General features: G+C 37.7%; 1 protein-coding gene across 1 annotated transcript in view; it reads left to right on the top strand.

The window, feature by feature from the left end:
• The first annotated feature begins 589 nt into the window (after positions 1–589).
• IPO5 (importin 5) overlaps positions 590–15553 on the top strand; it is a 51881-nt gene continuing 36917 nt past the window's right edge. Inside the window, exons 1-3 of the mRNA XM_037038001.1 lie at positions 590–839; positions 8197–8277; positions 12787–12979. Of these exons, the coding sequence (XP_036893896.1) occupies positions 750–839; positions 8197–8277; positions 12787–12979 (364 nt within the window). The 5' untranslated portion in view covers positions 590–749. The remainder of the gene's footprint in view (positions 840–8196; positions 8278–12786; positions 12980–15553) is intronic.

The following is a 15553-nucleotide window of genomic DNA, read 5'->3' as shown; positions in this document are numbered from 1 at the left end:
CGGCGGAAGGGGCGGTCTTGAGGGAAGTCAGAGGGTCTGACAGATGGAGGGTTCTGGGGAAGGCAGGGCGTGGAATTTAAGTGTAAAGTAGGTTTCAAAGGAGCTCTCTCGTAGAAGAGTGGGAGTATGGGATCGCAGGGGCCAAAGGGGTTGGAACTGGGAGGGCTCCCCATCCTGCGGCGAGGGCCTGGAGGTGACGAGACCGGCTAGCCGGGACGCCGAAATCTCCCGCGCTCTGGGCTGGCTCCTCCTCCCCCGCCGCGGCCCCTGTAGTTACGGCACGCAGCCCTGTCAGCTGACACCTCCCTCCATCCCGGCGACGCAGTATTCACGCTGCTAAATTCCTTACTCTCCCGGCCTACTCCAAATCCCAGCAGTACGCCAAGCGCCGCTGGTGACCACACTGCAGGGTGCTTGGCCAATCCGCACGACCCGGTCCCGCCCCACACTCCCAGGGCCAATGAGGCGAAGACGCCCGCGAGTGCGGCGGGGTGAGGGGTCAAGAGGCCCCGCCCCATTCTCCCCTTTCCCCTTTGCCCCGCCCTTTCCCGCCCGCCTCCCCTAGTCCCGCGCGCGAGGCTGGTGCAGGGTCTCAGCGCTGGGCCCGCCCCCACCCCTCACGCCGGCCGCCAGCCGCCAGCCGCCGGCCGCCAGCGCACCTCACGGCTTCTGTCTCCCCTCCCTTCTCTTCTCTCCCTCTCTCTCTGCCCCCGCCTCTCCCTCTCTGTTTCTTTCTCACGCCTAGCGCAATGGCGGCGTCCGCGACGGAGCAGCAACAGTTCTACCTGCTCCTGGGAAACCTGCTCAGCCCCGACAATGTGGTCCGGAAACAAGCAGAGGTAATTGAGCTTGTCGCCAGACTCTTTGCCCCGGCCGGCGCGCTGACTCTTGGATCTACATTGCCACACAGGGCCTTGGCTGCCCAGCCGCCACGGCACAGGCCGGGACCGGCGAGCGGTGGCTGCTCAGCCCACGTGTGAGGGGGCCAAAGGATCCCGGAGGTGCCCTGGGGCCCTTCGGACTCCTGCAGCCACTGGGGCCAAAGCCAGTTTTTTCCCAGCCTCCTCTCGCACACACATGTGCGGCCGCTGCTGACACACAACGCCCGCCCCGATGGGGAAACCAGGCAGCTGTGAGGGGCGTGGGGCGGGCCCCGGGGCTCCTCTCTCCTCTTTCCGGCTCTCTCCCGTTGGGAGCCTCCCCATGGGGTCCACCCAGCCCAACCTTCTTGGTTCCCCAAACCCTGGCTGCTGCCTAACCCATTACCCCTGCTTCTCTCCTGATCCCTCATTTAAAGCTACCCTCTGTCCCTCCATTCACCTATGTGTCTAGTCCTTTCGCCTTTCCACTTATTTCCATTTCTTCTCTTGCCTAGTTCTTAACATAGGAAGCTGGGTTTCTCCCACATCTCTCACAGTCTTGTGAAGTTACCTTTATGGTTTCTTTTTAAGCAGCTTCTGACTTAATTTGCTCTTCAGAGAAACATTTGATCTCAAGAGATTTGTGGTCTCATAACATAAATGGAATGTCCTGGGACTTCCGTTGCTTAACTGGGCCAATGCTGTATGCTTAAATCTTTGATTTCATTAAACCTAATCTGAATCTCGTTTTTTAATCACCTCTGACTCCTAACCTACAAAATGTGCATCTGTGATACAGTTTCAAAAGACATTGTTCCGTGTGCATTTGCGAGTTCATTTACCAAGTAGTAGTAAGACACATTTGGTGTTTAGAAGACTAACGTTTTTCTGTCAATGTTGAGACCGCAATTTATTTGATACTTCAAGGGAAGGGCAGAAACTTTATAGTTCCTTTGAAATGCATTATCAGAACCTATCTTCAGACTTGATTATGTCTGGAGTTCTTTGCCACCTTGTGATTGAAGATTTCTATGATTCAGTGAAGGATGATGTTCAGCCATATCTTTTTACAGAGTAAACATTTATATTACATATAGCTAATGAATTGGGGGGACACTGCCTCCTCTAGACTCAAGATTTATAGTCTTTAAAATCACAATTTTGTTAATAGATTTTGAGTAGATTTAGGGATGCTGGTTACACTTAAGTGGTTTTATAATTTGCAACGTAAATACACCGGAAGTCAGTTCTGTATGAAAAAGTACTTTAAATAGCTATTAACTTTATTGTAATGACTTTTGATTGACTTGTTTATTGTACTTGTAAAACTTGTTTGGGGTAAAAATTCAAAAGGTGCAGATACTTTTAATCTCATTCTCTAAACGTAACCACTTTTTAAGTTTCTTGTGTATTGTCTCTGAAATCACTTTGCAAGAAGTGTTTATATGCACATATGTGTATGTATATATTCATTTTTACATGAATGGGCTTCTAGTACACATGCTGATGGTGCACTTTGTATATTTCACTCAATATATTTCAAATTGCCACATAAGAGATTTTGTTAAAGCAGCCAGCTATGTAGTATTCCATCCAGTGGATGTACATATATTGTTTATGCAACTAATCCTCTATGCATGGCAATTGAGATTTCCAGAGTCCTGCTCTTGAAAACAGTGCTATACATAGAAGTACATGTATCCCTATCTTTTCAGACTTTGCCAGGTTTGTTTGTAGAGAACTTAAAAGAAGCATTTGACCTTAGAAGTAATATGCATTTATTAGTTGGATCAAATTGCACTCCTATCACTGTCATGTGACGATGCCTAATAAAACATTTTGATGCTTTCTGTTAGCTCTACAGGTAATTTTTCACAGAAATAAGTTCTTAATCCCAACCCATAATAGAAATTGTCACGTGTTACAAAACAGAACAGCATTGTATTTAGTAAGCTAGTTTAATTCTGCCTCTTCCAATTGCTTAAGTCTCTATTGGGGAATCTTTCTCCTATTGAACCAAATACACAGATGGTTCAGCTTGAATTCCAGTTGGTGCCTGTTGTAAATCTTTTATTACTTTTACCACTTTGGGTGTAGTTAGCAGCATTCAGTACACTTTCTCATTATAGAACAATTGCAAATAAGTACTGTTATTCTCTTAAGTCGCTTTATTTCTAGTGAAAACATTAAAATTCTGTATTTTTACTTTTTTTGTATAGCCTTGGAATATACAGATATATATTTAATCTTCACCTGAGGAGATGTTTTTATTCTGAAGGGAATAAAAACATCTCAGGTGAGAGAGGAAGAGAAACAAACATCGATTGGTTGCCTTCCATACATACATACCTTGACTGGGGCTCAAACCCACAACCTAGGCATATGCCCTGACCAGTAATCTAACCTGCAGCCTTTTTGGGTGTACAGAGCAATGCTCCAACCAACTGAGCCACCTGGCCAGAGCTCTTCAAATGATGCCTTAATACCTTTTTTTTTGCATCATGAAATGAGCCTTTTATTATAGTCTCTTATAGCAAATACAGATTTTTTTTAAAACTAAAGGCTTGGCAAGGGCTTAGTAAATAAATATCATTGTAATTTAATCAATCAAAATAAAAGTACATAGCTGACACGTACATACTAAACTGTTGACTAAGATGACTTGTTTTATATTGAAATATGAAATCAAGTACAGTTAAAGGTTCATTTATAGTAATTACTGTTGGAATCATTGAAGAGCTTTGAAACTTTAAAAAGTTTTTCATTGTTTTCCATTGTAAACCCTTTGGTAAGATCTGTATCTCTTTTTTTTAAGGGAGAGAGGAAAGTACAGAGAAAAACATCAATGTGTTGTGCCACTTATTTATGTATTCATTGATTGCTTTTTTAAAAAAGATTTTATTGACTTATTTTTAGGCGGGGGAGAAAAACATCAATGTGTGATTGCCTCTGTGCTTCCCCAACTAGGGGAAGAGAGCATTCAGTCCACTGAGCCATACTAGCCAAAGCATGATTGCTTCTTGTATGTTCTCTGACCAAGGTTCAAACCCACAACCTTGGCATAGGCGGATGATGCTCTAACCATCTGACTGAACTATACAGGCAGAGTTAGGCTTTATTTCTTCTACTAAAATCTTAGAGGATTTTTCTCTTTAACTTTAAAAACATATTTGCAATATTTGAAGAAATCATTTAAATGTCCTTTGAAGAAATCATTTAAATGTCCTGTCTCAAAATATAATAATATGAATAAGCAATTGAATAATTGACAAGTAATCCAACGTTGAATGTCCATGACATTCATAATGACATTTTATATAAAATATTTTATCAATCATGCATGGATTTTTATATTTTCATTAATTTTTTGCATTGACTTTATTTCATTGATTCTTTTTAAGTATTTTTTATTGATTATGCTATTACTGTCTTCCCAATTTTCCCCGCTTTATCCTCCCTTTATCCGGCATGCCCCAACCCTCCAGCGTACCCCTCCCCTTAGTTCATGTCCATGGGTTGTACATATAAGTTCTTCAAGTTCTCTATTTCCTATTTCTCCCTATTTTACATCTGCTAATTATGCTTCTTTCCTGTACCTTAATCCCACTATTCCTTCCTTCCCCCCCCCCTGAAATCCCTCCATGCGATGTTCATTTCTCTGATTCTTTTACTGATCTCGTTGTTTGCTTACTTTTTGTTTTCATTGTTTTTCTTTTCTTTCAGGTTCGTTTGTTGAAAGCTCTGAGTCTGTTGTCATTTTACTGTTCTTCTTTTTCCTAGATAAGTCCCTTTAACATTTCATATAATAATGGCTTGGTGATGATGAACTCCTTGAACTTGATCTTATCTGGGAAGCACTTTATCTGCCTTTCCATTCTAAATGAAAGCTTTGCTGTATAGATTAATATTAGATGTAGGTCCTTGCCTTTCATGACTTCAAATACTTCTTTTCAGCCCTTTCTTGCCTACAAGGTTTGTTTTGAGAAATCAAAACAAAGGTGGTCTTATGGGACCATCTTACTCTTACTCTTTTAGTAAGAGGGAGAGTAAGTAACTCTCCCTCTTGCTGCTTTTAGGATTCTCTCTTTATCTTTAATCTTGGGTAGCTTAATGATGATGTGCCTTGGTGTGTTTCTCTTGGGGTCCAACAACTTTGGGACTCGCTGGGCTTCCTGGAAGTGTATTTCCTTTGCCAAATTGGGGGCGTTTTCCTTCATTATTTTTTCAATTAAGTTTTAAACTTCTTGCTGTTGTTTTCCTTCTGCCACTCCTATAATTTGGATATTGGAACATTTCAGGTTGTCCCAGAGATTCCTAAGTTTCTCTGCACTTTTTAAAATTCTTCATTCTGTTCTGGTTGGATGTTTATTTTTCCCTTTTGTCCCAAATCATTGCTTCGAGTCCTGGTTTCCTTCCTGTCACTGTTGGTTCCCTGAATATTTTGCTTTATTTCATTTTGGGTATCTTTGATTTGTTCTTTCACTTTGTGACCAAGGTCAATCAGTTCTGTGAGCATTTTGATTACCAAGGTTTTAAATTCTCCATCAGATAGGTTGGCTATTTCCTCACTGCTTAGCTCTATTTCTGAAGTTTTGCTCTGTTCTTTCATTTGGGCCATATTTCTTTGTCTCAGCGCACTGGTCTAGTTGTTCTGGTTGACTTTTTCTTAAATTCCTTGATTGTTGGAGTTCCATGCAGTTTGATTTTTCTGGCACTTCTGGTTGTTTATTGATTTTAGATTGGTTGTTATCCTCCTTTTGGTTGTGTGAGGAAGCAAAGGGTTTCTACACCTCCATTTTGGCCCAAACTCATATTGATTCTAATATAGAACTTCATTAGCAAGATTTGAGTTGAAGGAAGGTAAGGAAGGTGTACTTGAAAAATGTACTTGAATTTGTTTGTCTCCTCTTCTGTATATCTGTATACAAGGTAGGCTCCCTAAATATTTATGGAATGGGTGAGAAGAGTATATAGGGTGAAATGTGCTTTACATTGTGTGATTGTTCATAGTAGAATCATATGGAATTGAAATTTTATTTGCCACATGCTGGTGACATTCATTGAGCCTGCCTGGGCTAGTGCTAGGAATAGTCTTAGATACTTGCTTAGAAATATTCTTTCTGTTTGCTCAGAAATATTCTTTATACTGTAATGTTCTATATGCTGAGAATACAGGTGTGAAAAAGATACCATACCTGTCTTTGTGGAACTCAACTGTTTTGGCTAAGAAAAAGTTGCACTTTAGATTTTAAAGCTGTGTTCTTTTTGTCAAACTATTACCGCTTTTTTCCTCCCAAACTGTTGTCCTTGACCCATATTTTATAATACTATATCTGGATTGCTATAGAGGAACATATCAAATAAGGAGAATCCTCTCTTAGGAGTCAGATGTCACTCATACTATACTCTTCTTCCTTGGTTTCTAATTCATTGTGGAATAGAGTTTAATATTTAATGTTTATATGTCTCTATTAGAATTAGCACTGGATAACTCACATTAATAGTCTCAGCAGGGCCAAGGCTAGAGACCATCAGAATTCGTAACAGGTTTTCTGAGAGTGTTATCCTAAGAATTTTTTTCCAAAGTTTGATTTAGCCATGGAAAATTTAAGTGTTAAACACTTACAACATCTACAGTACATGAGGGGCTAAGCTAAGCATTGATACAAAGAATAAAAAAGATATTTTTATTGTACTGCGAGATATTATGTTTAGATGAAAGGCTATATTGGTTTTTTAGTTGCTTTGATAAAGATAAATGAAAAATCTGAAGGTACCATATCCATTTTTGCAATCTTGTGAATATCTTTACATAAATTATCTCATTTCTGGATAAATTTTAAACTATCTTCTCTCCTCAGCAGGGAATACTTTGTGTCTCAGTTTTCAGCATTATTATGTTCCCATGTGCCTACGTATTTGAGAGGAACCTGAGGTTATCATAAGACATCATGTTCTTTCTCCCAAATTTGTTCTTCCCCAAATTGAAATGCATTCGAGAAGTTTGAAAACTATGTAGCACTGCATAAATAAAACTGGTTATTTGGTGGTGTCAGTCCCTAGGGATGAAACCCAGAAAACATTTAGTGCCAAGGAGGTTTTGAGTACAGTTTGGCCTCAGAAGACCAAGCAAAACCTTGGGCAGATCATTTAACTTTTGAGCCTTTATTTCCTTATCTGTCAATATCTCAAGGATGCTGTGGAGCATTCTCTTAACTAAAGGTGTAAGGTAGATAAGGATACAGAGAAGCCCTGTTTTCCCTCTCTCCTTAATCACTTCTCTTCAGAGAAACCAAGTAAATTTTATGGGTGGTAGTTATTAGAGAGTAGACAAGCTCTTTGAACTCACACTGAAAAGAAATTAAAGTTATCTACAATACCCTTAAAGTGGATAGACCAGAGTGGACTATCTTTACTTATTTACTGATTGCCAATTCTACTCAATCAGTTTAAAGAGACTTTTGGGGAGAAAAAATCAAAGTGTGCTTAAAATAATGATTTCTTTTCCATAGTAATACTACTATTGTTAGAATTTTTTACACATGAATGCACATGAATCTGTATTTCCACTCAATTTTATAGACATCATATACTTAGGCCTTGACTTTTGATCCATGTAGATCATCTATCTTTTTAATTGGTGTCAGCTTAGTTTTTATTGTTAACCAATTTGCTCTCATTTTACATTGTTAATGGAGAAGAAGACCTGAGTCTCAAAATCTAGATTTCTAGATCTAATAAAGTCTCCTGGCCAAATTTCTTCAGACTATATTCATTTATTGGTGTATATATGTATGGTTTTAGTATAATCCTTGCTTTAAAGAAAAGGTATCATGGAGAATTTGACTACTTTCTTTTCCTTTCTCTGACTTCCTTCATCTGAGGTAGTCCCTGGTGGTTCTTAGTGTGCATTTGAACCAGTTCTACATCTTCTGATCTAAAAAATGTTGACAAAATAACCAGTTTTCCATGACATAAGGACATACTCAGCACTTACTCTGCAGCAAGGTAGCTGAAGTCACATTTAACACCTACCCTCTTAAGCTTTAAGTTTTGTTAATCAGGATATTAACAAAAGCTGAGGAAATGTATGCACACATCATTTTTAAAAGGTAAAGGTAGAAAGGAACTCTAAAGTAACTCCTTGAATTATCTTCTCTTTCTTAACCTATCTGAAGTATATTTTATGTTACAGGAGAATTTTTTAATACTAGTTCTAGATTATATGACTTCTCCATGAATGGATCTTTCCCAGCCTTCATTTCTTTTTCCTAGTGTAATCATGAGGCTTTCTAATATTATATTCTAACCTTTAATGTTTTTCTTTTTTATGTAGGAAACCTATGAGAATATCCCAGGACATTCAAAGATCACATTCCTTTTACAAGCCATCAGAAATACTACAGCTGCTGAGGAGGTACTGTAATATTTGAGAATATAGTCTTAGAAAACAAGTTGGGTATTAGATTGTGGTAAAAGTACGTAGTAAAAACTATTGTTTACTGCCTTGATGTTACCAGAATTCTGAACTTAATATTTGCTAAAAGCTATTTGGAGTTAAAATTTCTGAATAACTCATATTAAGAATGAGAATGTTTTTCCCCATGTCAGATCATGTGTCCAGCATATTTAAAAATAATTATATTAAAATTATTAATATAAGTGATTTCTGTAACTATAAAAATTTTCTTTCCCAGATTCATTCTAAAAGGAGGAAATTATTCACTTAGTGTTTTAATATGTTGCCAAATGATTTTGAAAAACTACTTTTTATCTATCTTTAAAAATGTTATGCTTATAGCCATCTCTAAGTGAAGAATAATATGTGCTATAAAGATGTTTAAGAAACAAAAGACACTTTGTAGAGTCCTTTAAAAATCTTGACTTTTAGCCCTAACTGCTGTGGCTCAGTCTGTTGGGCATGGGTCTGCAAAGCAAAAGATCACTGGTTTGGTTCCCAGTCAGGGTACTTGCCTAGGTTATAGGTTTGGTCCCTAAGGTAGTGTAAAAGAAGCAGCCAATAGATGTTTGTCTTTCACATCTATGTTTCTTTCCTTTTCTTTCTCCCTCCCTCTTCTTCTCTCTAAAAAAAAAAGTAAATAAATAAAAACTTTTTAAAATAAAATCATGGCTTTTAGCAAATAAACTAGTTACTGTACCAAGTCAAATATAGTTTTTTACTGCTTATCTGTGCATTTACAAGCTATTTTTTTTCCTTTACAAAAGTAATAATCTGTGTATAACATTGAAAGTTAATCAAATATCCTGTTTGTTTCAGGAAAAACATCAAAATACCCAAGTATATAAAACTTACCCCATTTATAAAATGCACTTAAAATTTGTAAAGTGAGGAAACTCCTTTATTAACAGTCACACTATATGTAAAATGCTTATATTAACACATGATGGAAATGAAGTCACACTAAACTACCTAGTAATATGCCTGACTTTAAATTGGCGATTTATTATTCTCTGAAAGCACTTAGAAAACAATATACACATGCCCTGGTTTTTTAAAGTAAATGTCAAAAGGTGCTCCTTCAGCTTTGCAACATTCTTTTTCTTTAATTCAAAATGAATGTCAAATACAAACAACAAACAGTACTTAAATCTCTAAAAAAAAATTGGCTATTTTAGTTTCTGAAGATGGATGCAAGTTAGCTATAGAACATTTTTTTCATATCACAAGAGAAAGTTTATTTTTGAAGTTACAGAGGTAATAAAGTAAGCCAACTGGCTGCATAGGCTCAGGAAACAAGTTACAAAAGCAAAAGAAGGGCCCTTGGAGCTTGGGAGAGAGAAAGGCAAAGGTAATGTGCCTGGTGGAAGAAGGGGGGGAAGGGAAAGGCGCAAGCGTGCTCCCCAGAGGGGGAGTGTGCCATTACGAAATGAATTTTAAAGCTGAGAATATAATGAAAAGTACTGAATTTTATTTTTAGAAAACCTATACTGAACCCCATTTAAATATTGATTTAGGAATTAGGTAATGATTGTGAACTAGCCTCATCATCTTGATTGTGGCTTCATAGTTTTCAGTGTATATATGAGAATTGCACAAATTTTAGCTGCTTTTATTGGGAATGTTAACCACTTTGAATCCTTTCTAGAGCATAAATTTTTAATATGTTGGCTATTTGCCAAAAGTATTTCAGATGAAAAGATTTCTCAGTGAAAAGTAAATGAGGAAAAAAAGGCAAACTTTATTGGCATAGCTTAACTCTTTGTTGATCATAGTCCCAAGTAGTTATAGTGATAATAGCTGCAGCCCAGAAAAGAAGAAAAAACATGAATAATTGGGTTTATTTTTTTCAATGGCTTATAGACTTAATATGATCAAATTTTAGAAAGGTGTATGTCTCAACCTTCTTTCAATATATTTTATTGATTATGCTATTACAGTTGTCCCATAGTGTTCTCCCTTTTATTCCCCTCCACCCTGCACTCCCCTCCCACCAGCATTCTCCCCTTTTTAGTTCAGTCCGTGGGTCATATGGACTTTGGCTTCTCCATATCCTGTACTATTTTTAACCTCCCCTCTTTCTTCTGTACATACCATTTATGCTTCTTATTCCCTACACCTTTTCCCCCATTCTCCCCCTACCCGTTCCTCGCTGGTAACCCTTCATGTGATCTCCATCTCTGATTTTGTTCCTGTTCTAGTTGTGTGCTTAGTTTGTTTTTGTTTTTTTAGGTTTAGTTGATAGTTGTCAGCTTGTTTACATTTTACTGTTCATATTTTTAATCAACTTTTTGTTAGATTAAGATTAACATTGTTAGATTAACATTTCATATAATAAGGGCTCAGGGTTGATGAACTCTTCTACTAACTTGACCGTTTCTGGGAACCACTTTATCTGCCCTTCCATTCTAAATGATAGCTTTGCTGGATACAGTAATCCTGGATCTAGGTCCTTGCCTTTCATGACTTTGAATACTTCTTTCCAGCCCCTTCTTGCCTACAAGGTTTCTTTTGAGAAATCAGCTGATAGTCTTATGGGAACTTCTTTGGAGATAACTCTCTCCTTTTTTCTTGTCGATTTTAAGATTCACTTTTTATCTTTAATCTTGGGTAGCTTAATGATGATGTACCTCGGTGTGTTCCCCTTTGGGTCCAACTTCTTTAGGACTCTCTGAGCTTCCTGGACTTCCTGGAAGTCTATTCCCTTTACGTGATTGGGGAAGTTCTCTTTCACTATTTTTTCAAATAAGTTTTCCATTTCTTGCTCTTCCTCTTCTTCTTCTGGCACTCCTGTGAGTTGGATGTTGGAACATTTAAAGTTGTCCCAGAGGCTCCTAAGCCTCTCCTCATTTTTTTGAATTCTTGTTTCTTCATTCTATTCTGATTGAATGTTTATTTTTTTCCTTCTCCAAATCATTGATTTAAGTCCCAGTTTCTTTCCCCTCACTGTTGGTTCCCTGCATATTTTCCTTTATTTCACTTTGCATAACCTTCACTTTTTCCTCTCTTTTGTGGCTATACTAACCATTTCTGTGAGCATCCTGATTACCAATGTTTTGAATACCTCATCTGATAGGTTGACTATCTCTTTGTTGCTTAGTTGTATTTTTGGAGCTTTGATCTGTTCTTCCGTTGGGGGGGGGGTTGTGTGTGTGTGTGTGTATGTGAGTGTGTGTCGGCTTGTCCGTTAACATTCAGAGGAGTGGAGCCTTAGGTATTTGCCAGAGCGGGGCACCCCACTTCACTGTGCTGTGGGGGTGGGGTCCAAGAGGGAACAATGTGTCTTTCTCTGCTGTAGGAGGCTTTCAGTCAATTTTGCCTTTACCCACAAGCAAGTTGGGCCTTTCTGGTGTTGATTCCCAGGTTGGTGGGTATGGATACATCCTAGGACTTCATCGGTCTGTCCAGCAAACTTTCCTGTGAATCTGGGAGTTTCTCCCACCACCGCAAACCCCATAGCTTTTTATAGTCAGAGGTTTTGAGGCTTCATTTCCCTATGCTGGAACCCTGGGTTGCACAGTCTGTCTCTCTCCCCCCAGTTGTTTCTCTTGTTTATCCACACGCAAATGTGGGACCACCCATTCGTCCAGCTGCCCTGGCTGCCCTTTCCACTACTACTACCAGTCTGGATGGATGTTTCTTCTTTAAGTCTTTGATTGTCAGACTTTCATACTGTTTGATTTTCCAGCCCTTCTGAATATTTTTGTTTTTATATTTGTTATTGTCCTTCTTTTGGTTGTTTGAGGAGGCAAAGTATATCTACCTTTGCTTCCATCTTGACAAAGTATATCTACCTCTGCTTCCATCTTGGCCAAAGTCCTATTTGTCTCAACTTTTATAATCCAAAGGAATATTGTGCAGAAAATGACAAGCTTGAATCAGTTCTACAGGTTTGAAAATGGAGTAAGAGTATACACATTGAAATTAATCATCACTTTTTAGATGTTGGGAACTTGTAGTGTTTCTATGTATGAATGAGGCATAAAGATAAATAGATTCGATAGCATTTTGTCTCAGAAGTTAATGAAAGGTCAGTAACATAGCAAGGTAGTCAAGCCTGGGAGTATTAAGATTATGTAGGAAAAGTACTTCACATACTAGAATGAGAGCCAAAAGGAGTAGGAAAAAGGCATTATATGGCTTACAATTAATATTAAGATCTGTTTTTCTCCAAAGAATGTATTAAAAACAGGAATTTTCAACAGGTTTATTATTGCTATGATAGGTGTTCCTGTTTGAGATTTAATGTGTTCAGGGTTTTTACTGAGGTATAAACAAAAATAGCTTTTGGTGGCATTTTCCATGCAGCAGGCTAATGTGATTACAAAGTTTTAGTTTTCACAAAATCTAATAAAATGCTTTCAGAATAAATTGTAAAAATGGAATAGTTACATCAGTCAGTGGCAGGATGAATCTAGTATTTCTCTAGTAAGACACCAATATATTAACAATGTTATCTTTTTATAGGCTAGACAAATGGCTGCTGTTCTCCTAAGACGTCTTTTGTCCTCTGCATTTGATGAAGTCTACCCAACTCTTCCTTCTGATGTCCAGAATGCTATCAAGAGTGAACTACTAATGATTATTCAAATGGAAACACAATCTAGCATGAGGAAGAAAATTTGTGATATTGCTGCAGAGCTAGCAAGAAATTTAATAGGTGTGTATGCAAAAGTACTTATGTTATAAAAGAAAATGAACACAGTTGACCCTTGAATGACACAGGTTCAAACTATGTGGGTCCACTTATATGGGGGTTTTTTGCAATATGTACCTGTACCTCTTTCAATTTATTGTTGGGAGTCTGGATGTAGAATGTTGACTGTATGCATTGTTCTACACCGTTTGATATGAGACTTGAGCATCTGTGGATTTTGTTATCTGACACAGGTTCTGAAATCAATACCCAGCAGATAATCAGAGACAAATTAGTTTTAGGGGAGTCAAAAGTTATGTTCAGAGTTTTATTGTGTTGAGGATTGGTATCTCTAAACCTCCACAGTTTAAGGGTCAAGTATATAAAGGTCTGTCCGGAAAAAGTCCAGCCATTGTTAATATAATGAGAACCGTTTGCATGACATCAGTGTAACCTTACAGCCAAGTAGAGTGGACTGGAATGCACATGTGTGAATAATGATGACTCCACTGTACTAGTTAGTGGGGGTTGTAGGCTCTGATGAGTGACGTGTACTGTGTCGCTGTTATATTCAAAATGACTGAAGAAGGAGAGCAGTGAATCTGCATCAGATTTTGCATTAAGCTTAAACATTCCTCCAGGGAAACTATTTGGATGATTCAGAAGGCCGCAACTATGGGCAACTGGTGATTGGCAGCTTTATCGCAACAACACGCCCACTCATGCTTCACATCTTATACAAAGCTTTTAGGGAAACATCAAATCACCCAGGTGACTCAGCCTCTCTACAGCCCAGATTTGGTGCCTTATGACTTCTGGGTTTTTTCCAAAACTAAAATCACCTTTGAAAGTGAAGAGATTTCAGACTGTCAATGAGATAGATTCAGGAAAATACGATGGAGCAGCTGATGGTGATTGGAAGAACAGTGTGAGGTCCCACAGTACCTACTTTTAAGGGGACTGGGATGTCATTGTCCTATGTACAATGTTTCCTGTATATTCTTCAATAACTGTCTCTATTTTTCTTTCTTTTTTTAAACATTTTATTTATTTATCTTTAGAGGGAAAGGGAAGGAGAGAGGGAGAGAAGTATTAATGTATGGTTGCCTCTTGTGCGTCCCCTGCTGGGAACTGGCCTGCAACCCAGGCATGTAGCCTGACTGGGAATCGAACCACGATCCTTTGTTTCGCAGGCCCACGCTCAATCCACTGAGCTACACCAGCCAGGGCTCTATTTTTCATATTACATAACTAGTTACCTTCTGGATGGACCTTGTAAATATATATATTTTTAAGTGGAATCTTTAGAAGAAAATCCCCAGCTGCTTAAGTACCATTTATTCTGTTGAAAATGAAAGTGATTATGAATTCTGCATTTGGAGCCAAAAATTACAGATGTTTATGAAATACAGTCATAATACCATTGGTTCTAATACAATCATGTGGAGAAGTTTTTGTAGTTTGCCTGAAAGTTGTCTGTTGTATTCCTTCTTAATCTGTAAAGTTTTGAAAGCATAGTCTAATTTAGAACCTTCTTTACAGACTTGCCAATAGAAGTAGAAATCAGTGGAATCCAGGTGCTTTTGCAGTATATTTGTATATTTATAAATTATGTACATATCCTTTTATGCTACTATACTTTTACATTATAAAACACCCAAATATATTTTTAAAGGAAAACATCTAATACTGCATTTTATCAACTGTTAAAACCTTTTGGTCACTTCAAATAAAATATAATTAAACATACTTTTTTTTGACAGATTCATAAATATGATTTTAAACTTAATTCATTTAGGTGGGATATTTAAACATTGAAAAGGATATCTCACTAAGATAAGGGCTAAATGAGAGAACTTTGTTGGTTGTGCTTAGTATATCATAACACTAATTCTTTAGTTTCAGCTACCTATTGAGTTCAGAACTCACTGAAACTCTTAATGTTGAATTATTTTAAAAGCTTAGAAGATTCTATTAAAAATTTTTAAGTGTACAAATAAGAATTTTTTTATAGGCGACATTTGTAACTCAAAATCATTTAATAATGGAAACATTTTCAAAATGTTTCAGAGTTAACTTCATAGATTTTTTAAAGCAGTTATTTTAAACCTCATCATTTTTATGTTGAATGGACAGATTAATGGTTTTATTTTTTGATGTCAGCCAAGTAGTGTTCATTTCAGAAAATATCGGTAAATATGGAGGGAAATGTTTAACAAGAAAACAGTATAACTCGAGTGTGATTTCTATTGAGATACCCAAAAAGTCCACTTAGGTTTTTTATTTCTTTTTTTTTCCCCCATAAAATAAAGGACACATTTTTTTCATTTTCACTAGTACTTTTATTGATTGGCTATTTTGAGTATGCTGGTTATCTCCTGCTATCTTCTAGTGGAAGAGGCCAGAGGTGCTGCTAAACATATTCCAATGCCTGACAGCACCACTGCAAAGAATCATTTAGCCAAAATATCAGTAGTACCAAGAAACTTTGCGAACCACTCTGATACTTTTCATCAGTCACAGCACCTCCTCCATACATTGCACAAATCTTTTTTTTTTGCACTTCATTTGCATTTTTACCTTTCTTGAAATAGTAAA

The sequence above is a fragment of the Sturnira hondurensis genome, unplaced genomic scaffold (genome assembly GCF_014824575.4).
Source record: "Sturnira hondurensis isolate 20B ecotype Veracruz unplaced genomic scaffold, ASM1482457v3 Scaffold0001920, whole genome shotgun sequence".
In the NCBI taxonomy this organism is placed as follows: domain Eukaryota; kingdom Metazoa; phylum Chordata; class Mammalia; order Chiroptera; family Phyllostomidae; genus Sturnira; species Sturnira hondurensis.
The sequence above is the reverse complement of the archived record's forward strand: the minus strand, read 5'-3'. Positions and strand labels throughout refer to the sequence as shown.